The sequence below is a fragment of the Sarcophilus harrisii genome, chromosome 4 (genome assembly GCF_902635505.1).
Source record: "Sarcophilus harrisii chromosome 4, mSarHar1.11, whole genome shotgun sequence".
Taxonomy (NCBI): Eukaryota; Metazoa; Chordata; class Mammalia; order Dasyuromorphia; family Dasyuridae; genus Sarcophilus; species Sarcophilus harrisii.
In genome coordinates, this window is record NC_045429.1 from 197,254,495 (window position 1) to 197,264,054 (window position 9,560).

At 35.8% G+C, this 9,560-nt stretch overlaps 1 protein-coding gene across 5 annotated transcripts in view; it reads left to right on the forward strand.

Annotated features, from left to right (window-relative positions):
• POPDC3 (popeye domain containing 3) overlaps nucleotides 1-9,251 on the forward strand; it is a 28,607-nt gene extending 19,356 nt beyond the window's left edge. For all 5 annotated transcript variants that reach the window (XM_031964474.1, XM_031964473.1, XM_031964476.1 and 2 more), the window contains 3 exons: nucleotides 663-1,384; nucleotides 6,774-6,882; nucleotides 8,642-9,251. In XM_031964474.1, the coding sequence (XP_031820334.1) occupies nucleotides 900-1,384; nucleotides 6,774-6,882; nucleotides 8,642-8,917 (870 nt within the window). In that variant the 5' untranslated portion in view covers nucleotides 663-899 and the 3' untranslated portion in view covers nucleotides 8,918-9,251. The remainder of the gene's footprint in view (nucleotides 1-662; nucleotides 1,385-6,773; nucleotides 6,883-8,641) is intronic.
• Nucleotides 9,252-9,560: the final 309 nt, after the last annotated feature.

Genomic DNA, 9,560 nt, shown 5'->3' on the forward strand with positions numbered 1-9,560 from the left:
TTTCCTGATCTTCCTAAATGCTACTCCATATGACTAGTCCATATGGACTATTTTTTCCTGACCTGTGGGTAGAGACTTTGGAGCTTATATTGGTCTGATCAGGCCTAGTTGGACACACTCTACTTTGACCCCAACATAATGATGTCATTTTGGTTCTCTTCAAGAATAAAGAAAACAACCAACCAACCAATGAACCATCTGCTCCCCAAAATTAACTTGGTGCTTATTTTCTATGTTATCCAGATACTTGTGTGCATGTTCTCTTCCCCAATAGGAGATAAATTCACTTTTGTCTGTAACTCCTGCTCCTCTCCCCCCTTCAGAACAGTTCCTGGGATATAGTGGGGACCTAATAAATGCTTGCTGATTGATGATCTAGTCTAATTCCCTTATGAGTTGATTGAGGCCCAGGTAAAATATTAGTAAAATAATATTACTAAGATCACACATGTGACAAAGTCCATTTTTAACCCTATTCCTCTGATTATAAAAATCAGTTTTTAACAGACTTATTACCTAAGTACTCCCCAAACAATTGGCGTTTTTAGTATCCTAATTTGCAACTAAGTGTTTACTTGTCTAAGTTATTTTAATGATTCTTTCAACATATCTCTTGATTTTTTAAATTTTAGTTAAATGGATGTTTTTCCTCTCTCTGGCAGGGCAGACCATATACCATGTAAGGACTGAATCCAAAATGGGAGGTCAGCTGAATCTACAAAAATTAAGATGGTTTCCTGAATGCTTTCACTTCCATAAAGACTAAAGTCATCCACGCAAGCCCAGATATGAGATGTTCCTGGCTGGTGAACCAGTTAGCCCAAGATCTGAGGGTGGTGCAGCAAAAGACTCATTTATCCGCTTAAGAACTTTCAAAAGAAATCCAGTCTCAGCCAGCCATGGGAGAAAATGCAAGCATATGGTGGAACTTGCTAGGTGAACATCCACTCTGTACAGCCTGGAAACAAGAGGCAGAAGGGTCCATTTATCACCTGGCTAGTATTTTATTTATAGTTGGCTTCATGGGAGGGAGTGGATTCTTCGGGCTCCTGTATGTATTCAGTTTACTGGGCCTGGGATTCCTCTGCTCTTCAGTTTGGGCCTGGGTAGATGTCTGCGCAGCTGATATATTCTCCTGGAACTTTATCCTGTTCATCATCTGCTTCATGCAGTTTGTCCACGTGGCTTACCAAGTCCGCAGTGTCACCTTTGACAAAGAATTCCACGAGCTCTACAGCTCTCTGTTCCAGCCCCTGGGAATTACATTGCCCGTCTTCAGGAAGATTGTTTTGTGTTGCCAAGTGGTTTCGTTGGAGAAGGAACATTGTTATGCCATGCAGGGCAAAACACCAATCGATAAACTCTCTTTACTTGTGTCAGGAAGGTCTGTACCTATCTTTTCACTTTCTCTCTCTGTGTGTTCGTATGTGTTCCCTCTTTATCAATCTGTTTCTATTTTAGTGTGCAATGGTTCAAAGTAGATTTTAGCAAGAAAAGACTTAGTCTTTAACTGTTACCAAAGCACCGTCCAAATTTTCCCCATAATGGTCAACTGAATCGTTCCATACCTGTCCCTACCTGTGCCTATAGAGGCATTCCTTCACATCAATTTTGATGTAATAGGGAATTCCATGATAGTCAGGGATTCCAAGAAACAAGAGACATCAGGGAGAAGATATAGGACAAAGAATTAGGGAGCTGAAGCAGCTCATGTTCCAGATCAAACATTTCTTCTCAGAAAATCATACAAGTCATAATTCAAATAAAAGTGTGTGTCTATTTACTATCCTGCCTCATTTGTTATCAATCTAAGGTATTCCTAGCCAAGGGGAGAATAGTACCAAAAAATCTGAACCTTATTGATTTTATATATAAATAAAAGTGCATGTATATCCTTCTAAGTAGGAAAAATGTAAATTTTATTCTCTCCTAATTGTAATAATTATTAGCAATTATGAAAAATGTATAACATATTCTATTTTGGAAAATTCTAAAATATTCAAATGAATCTTAGGGAATTTCCTCTAATGGTACAAACTGAACCCTACTCATCCCTGACCATCTTGTATAACTTTTGTCCATATCTTCCCTCAGGAAATCTATTCTACATGCCAGGTGACTTCCTAGAAAATTAAGTTTACAAAAATCTAAACTTAGAGAACAAAAATTGGGGGTAGGAATGAAGAAGAAACAGGTTTTTTTTCTTCCCTCCCTTCCTTTCTTCATCATTGTGAATAATTCCTAGTTTTGAAATTCCTTTCAGTAATTCAGATCAGCAACCCATGTATAACATAATTTTATGGCATGCCTAGTCTACTGACTTGCCCATGACTGACAGTCATTAAAAGTCAGAAACAGGATCCCAAATCTTGATCCCAGAACCGTCCCTCTAATCCACTACCCCATATTGTGTATAAATTCAATATATCAAATTCAATAAGCCATTCAATAAGGACTTGCTACATGCCTACTCTATTCTAGACACTATTATATTAGATTACAAGAGATTCCAAAAAGACCATCTAAGGAGATTACATTCTGCTGAAGGGATATAACATACACAGGAAAGAAATACAAGTTACTTTATTTTATCAGGGCACTGACAAAAGGGAAGAAACAGAAAAGTCCTCTCCAGGTGAGCATCAGAGAGCCATAAAGAGAGTCAGGAGCTCCAAGATAGGTAATTGGAGAGGGGAAGCACTTCAGGGCCAGTCTATCAGCAAAGAGGCAGGATCTGTAATATAGTACATAAGGAACAGCAAGTAGGCTGATTGTGCTGGAATTTTGTGTGTAAGGGGCACTGATGTCTCATCAGCCAACAAAGATAGTTTAGAGCAAGACTATGAATGACCCAATGTCACACCAGGAGTTTCTATTTATTTTAGAGAGAAGAAAAAACAATAGGTCCATTGGAGCAAAGCAAGGTTCAGATCCATGGTATGGGAATATCATTTTGGTAGCCCTGTAGAAGATGAATTGGAAGAAGGAAGATGCTAAATGCACATAGATCAATTAAGAGACTGTTGCAATATATAGGCCAGAGATAATGGGAACCTGAGCTAGAGTGATTGTAATTAGAGTGGAAAAAAAGAGGATGAAAATAAAAAATATTATGATGGCAGAATTTACAAGACTTAAAAACTAATGGGATATGAGAGATGAGGTCGGGTAATCATCAAGAGTGACTCATAAGTTTTTCTGAAGTTTGATGACTGTCAGAATGGGAGCTAGATGGGACAGTGGATGGAGCTGTAAATCTAGAATCAGAAATATTCTTTTAATTTGCAAAACATAGGAAAACCTCTCAAAAAAGTTTGAGTTTTGTTGGGCAAAGTTTGTATTTGGATGAAGTTCTGCTGGCCTGTAAATATTTAATTTCCATTTAAAAAACTCACCATAGTGTCTTTATACATTCTATAATCTTCCTATGAACCAGTATCAAACTCTTGGGTTTGAAATACTCACCTCCTTCCTCTTTTAGAAAATTAAAATCTGGTTAGATTAATGGCATACACTTTTAATATAGCCTCATATTTTTATCAACTGTGTGACCTTGGAGGGAAAAAATTGCTTCAATTTCTCCATCTGTAAAATGGAGATAATAATACTATCTATCTTCCAGTTGTCAGGATCAAATAAAATAAAAATTGTGAAGTTCTTTGCAAACCTTAACCTTGCTAGTTCTCATATGGTTCTATTTAAAAAAAAACAGTGAATTTAGGGGGAAAAAAGATAGATTAAGGAGAAAATACATGATTACTGAGTTGTAAAGGAAGGATTGTTTACTTTGTAAAATGATTCATAGCAAATGTGAGCCTCCTTTAGTACAATTGAAATTGGGACTTAATTTTCTCTCACATTTTCAGGTATGTATACAACAGGTATAAATAATCTGAAGTTTAGAAAGTATTATAGACGTGGACTAACATATGCTAGGCTGATTATTTCTGATTATCTAGATCTTCTTATCTGTTACTGACCTTCTACAGAGTCTCTGTACCTGTAGCTTCTTTCTTTACCCCAAAGTTCCTATCTCCCAACTTTTAACTTCAGCTTCTAGCTTCTATCTCTAGCATTCATTCTTGGGATGCAGGTGTCCCCAGGCCATAAAAATGAAGTGAAGGAGTGAGGTCCAGATACTTGGAGTGTTTTTACAATTGAAGAGCAGGATATTATTAATGATCCCAAAAAGGAGAGTGAGAAAGGAGCAGTAACACAGGTAGGGGAAGAACCAAGGGACAGTAAGGTCATGAAAATTTAAAAAGGAAAAGGTATACAGAGGATGATCAGTAGCATCAATTGGCCTATATTTCTTTGTCTTGTGATCAAAGATACCATGAAAGATTCTATCAAATGCTTTTCAGCAACTCATAAATGTTATCTATAATATTGTCCTGAATTACTAAGTGAATTATTACACATCACTAAGCTTAAGAACCCTATTTTAAAAGAAAGAGAAGGAAAAGGAGTGGGGAAGAATGGGAAGGGGAAGAGAAGGAAGAAAAGAAAATGAGATGTTTTCCCAATTTTTGTCTCTCAGCACCTCTCCAATGCACCGTAATTCTTCAAATATTGCTGACAGGCATTTAGCAACTACATCTACAAATTATTTCAGTGTCTTTTTTTTATGAAAATCATCTCCCATTTTCAGAAAAAAAAAAACTCACCATTTCCAAATTATTTTTAAAATCAACCATCCATTTCCTATATCCTACTTTATCTTCTAAAAGCTTTACCTTCAGTTGGAAGAACTGATGGAAGTACTACTTGTGCCCTTATCTCCTCAGTTTCCTGACCAGGTTCTTTCTGGCAGTATCATTTGTTCCCACATGAAGTCATCAGTAGTAGATAGCAACCTTTAGAGTTCACCAATCTCAAGAGATTTTCCTTAACATTTAGAATGCCTGACCAGAAAGATTAGTTCTAATGAGCCATATAAGGTCATCATACAAATGCATGTATACCTCTTTTCAGAGAATTACCTGCCACAACTCTTCTTCTCTGGAGCCAATAACAGATGCTCCCAGTAGGGATCACTCCACTTTTCTTGGAATGCTAGGGAGCAGAAGGGTATTTCTCCAGCCCTTTCACTCCATCACCAAGACTACTTTGTACTTAAATGTCCACATGCTTATTGATGGCAGGTAAGTGGTACAGTGGACAGAGTGCTAGGCTTAGACTTAGGAAGTCTCATCTTTCTGAGTTCAAATATGCCTCAGACATTTAATAGCTGTATGGCCCTTGACAGGTCACTTAATTCCTGTTTGCCTCATTTCCTCATCTGTAAAAAGGATCTGGAGAAGGAAATGAAAATTATTCTAGTATCTTTGCCAAGAAAATCCTAAATTGAATCACAAAGAATCAGATATGATGAAACTAATGAACAATAACAACTTATTGATGGTATGTGAAACACAAACCTGACACAACCAATTTCTATGAGAATATTCACAAGAATAATTCCTTTGCCTTTAATACCTCCTAAAGCGGAAACTTTCTTTTATTTGACAAAGTAGTACAGTATAATGGAAATTGTGCTGAACTTTAGGGTCAAGAGAGCTCAAATCTAACCCCTGAACTTACTTGCCATATGACTATAGAAAGACAAGCCTCAACTTTGCCCAGACTCAGTTTTCTCAATGTGGAAAACAGGTTAACAAAATCTATAATACTTTATGTCATACGGTTGTTATAAGGATTAAATAAGATAATATAAAAGGCTTTGCAAATTCTTGTCTACATAAAGTTAGAGATTATTATTTGTGGTCTCCCTAGCTTATAACAACAAAAAATTATTTGCCCCCAAACGCCAGAGAAATTGTCTCCCTTTTTTGACCTCAAACTTCCTCTCTTTAATACTTTCTTCTCCTAATCTCTTGTTGTTAGTCAGTTATTTTCAGTCACATCTGACTTTCTGAAACACCATTTGAGATTTTATTAGCAAAAATACTGGAGTGGTTTACTATGTCCTAATCCAGTTCATTTTACAGATAAGGAAACTGAGTAATTAATTAAGCATCTCAGGCCCGATTTGAACTCAGGAAGATGAATCTTTTTGACTCCAGGCTTAGCATTCTATCCACTTGGTCCATTCTCCTAATTATAGTTAGCTATCCAGTGTTCTAATTGCCCCAACACCAGCAGAGGGGGGAGAGGAGAGGGGTGGGGGAGGAATCATTCTCTGGGAAGAATTGTATCACTTAGGATTGTAGAATGAGTTCTAGCTGACTCATGTCAGCTGTAACTCAGCCTTTTATTGACTGTGCTGAAGATGTATTTCTGATCTCCTAAAATGACCTGGATACTTCCTCTTATAGAGAAACATTATTCCATGTAATGCTTACCCCCTTCCAGGACTATTGGTGTGGACCTGAAGGAACACGAGCCCATGTGTCTTGACTAGGGACATGATTATAAGTTACCAGTGGGTTTCTATGGGAAAATGGACTACTTGTTCTACACAACCCATTTATACCTGAACTTTGAAACATTACCATTAATTTGAAGTTTGCTTGAATGTATATTCTTTGTCGATTCTTTGAGAGAAGGGCTCTTTTATTCTTTGTCTTTGGATGCACAATGCCTAGCACATAGTAGGCACTTAATAAATGCTTTTCGATTAATGACAATGTATGCACTCTACTCCCCCTCCCCCTTTTATGTGGATGGAGTCTTGGGTGGTAAGAAAATGGGAGGAAGATGCAAAGAACCCCTACTATTAGAATGCCTCTTTCTTATAATTATATAATTCTTACCCATTGTACTTGGCGTAGGATCAGAGTGACAGTGGATGGAGAGTTTCTGCATTACATTTTCCCCCTTCAATTCCTGGATTCTCCTGAATGGGATTCACTGAGACCCACAGAGGAGGGTATTTTTCAGGTAAAGCATGGATGAACTGCATAGTAAGCACTCAATTCTCTGGATTTTGAACAATAAGAAAATGTAAAAAAAAATAGTACAAAAATCACTTGTTCTAATTACTGTTATACTTACTGTGTAATGTCTTTCTTTAAAATAAATTGAGATATGCCTTCCTCATTATGCAGAGCTCAAGCTTTTGATATATGAACACACTTAAAACTGATTTTTATATAGATAGGAAGAAACTAATAGCAGATTTTAAAAATTGTTTTAAATAAACTGTGTTTAATTCAGGCTGTGCTTTTAAAATCTTTGGAGGACAATTATCAGACTTTGAAATTCATTAGTGGGACAATTTAGAAACAAACTAAAATTCAAAGACATGTTTATATTGCTAGAAGGAAAGTAATTTTGTATTTTCTAGGAAGTGCCATTCTCTTGGGCATCATGAAAAATTACAACATCTGTTTGACTCTGTTGCATCTACTTATTTTGAAAGTTAATGACTCACTAGGCCCCATAATAGATTTTACTTTTATTTCTATGGTTTCATATCTAAAACATACCTAAGGCATTTTTTGTACAGAATGTGGGCATCCAATAGGCCTTGAAATGGTTTTATTTTACTGTTTTTGCTTTTTGTTATTGTTTATTTATTTTTAGAGGCAATTAGATTTTGACTTGCGTAGGGTCACACAGCTAAGCTTTTGAGGTCAGATTTGAATTCAGGTCCTCCTAATTCCAGTACCAGCATCTTATCCATTGTTCCATCCAGATGCCCCAATTTTTTACAAAACAATACTGGACATCAATAAGACCTAATAACTTGCTTTGTAATAATGTATATTTTTAAAAAAAGTAATTTTAACACATAACATAGTATCAGATCTTCTTAATCATTTCCTCTGTCTCCATCCATCAGAAATTTTTGTTTATACATTTATTCCTATTCACTCTCATTTTATGATTGTAGTTAGTGTGGACTATATTCAGAGTTTCTATTTTCTACTTTGTCTCATTTCATAGAGATCTTTATTTCTCATTTATATTTATATTCATATTTCTCATTATTTTCAGTCTTAATTACATTATTCCAAATTACATTAGTTGTTTTAGTAGCATAATACACTTTATTTAACAAGATGTTTAATTCTAAATTTAACAAATTTCCCCTCCCCATAAGAGAGTTAGACTGTTAGAATCTGCTAATTGAAAATTATGTATATGTATGTGTACAAATATATGCATATAGACACATACACATATATATATTAACAGAAATATAAGATGGAATCAGTAATGTTGCTTTATTAATCTTAATAACATCTATATATGTTTGAAAAATGTATAGGATATAATGTATTCAGTATGGGGAAGGTGTATTTGCTAATTTATGGATTCTCATATAAATTCATAGGCCTAATAATTCTGTAGCCTAAGGGTTGGCATCCATGGTTTTAAATCACAAAAGGGCCAGAAGCTTCCAAAACACAAGACATCTTATTAAATTCTCAAAAGCTGTGGTCATTTTGGATACTTAAGTATTCATAACTACACTCCCTCTGTGCATATACACAGTTTAGGAATATGTTATAGATTGTCAAATTCTATTCTGAAATTTAAAAGGAAATTAAATGAAGAATAGAATGAATAAAATGATAGCATAGTTTTCTTTTCTGAAGTTAACAAAACCAATTCAAATGCTGTCCACAAAGAAGCTGCCTGTATTTATATTTGATTCCTTTAATCTATTTGTTTGTGGTCTTATGTTTTGCAGGTAACCCTCATAGCAGAGACAGATTGTCGGTATGTGGCTTGGAGGCGAAAGAAACTGTATTTGCTCTTTGCTCAGCATCGTTTCATCTCCCGCCTGTTTTCTGTTTTAATTGGCAGTGATATTGCTGACAAACTCTATGCCTTGAATGACAGGGTGCATATGGGAAAAGGCCATCGCTATGACATCCGGTTACCTAACTTCTATCAAGCAGCCACCCCAGAAATAGCCAGATCACCTCTGACAGAACATTTTCGGAAAAATACCAGAAGATACTGACCTAACCATTTCCAAATGATGTCTTTTTTTTAAGTATAAAAAATTCTCTCTTTATCAACCATTACTCCACCTCTAAAAATTCTCTTTATCATTCCTAGAATTAAATAGGAAAATGAAATGACCGAAGTAAAGTTCATCAATATTTTTATAAATCACACTGGGAAGTCACAGGGCTAATATCTCTGGTTAAGTACAGCTATTTTCATGCACCATATCAATATATTTTTTGCAACTAGCTTACTGTTTTATGTATCTCAAATATTTTGTCATAGTTAAGCAGTTGGTATTGATTTCTCTGGTGTGTCTGATTGTTATTCTTGTGACAGGAGGAGATCAATAATCATAGCATGTATTTGGTGCCCCTTGCATCAGAACTGGAAAAGCAAAATTTTACATGCTCAGATTCTTTATCTAATTTATTCAAGCCTATGCCCATGACTTCTTTAGAGGAACTGTACTGGTCAGTTTCAATCTCTCTCTCTCTCTCTCTCTCTCTCTCTCTCTCTCTCTCTCTCTGTCTCTCTCTGTCTCTCTCTCTCTGTTTCTCTCTCCTCTTCTCCTCTCTCTCTGTCTCTCTGTCTCTTTCTGTCTATCTGTTATTCTTTCTCTCTCTCTCTCTCTCTCTCTCTCTCTCTCTCTCTCT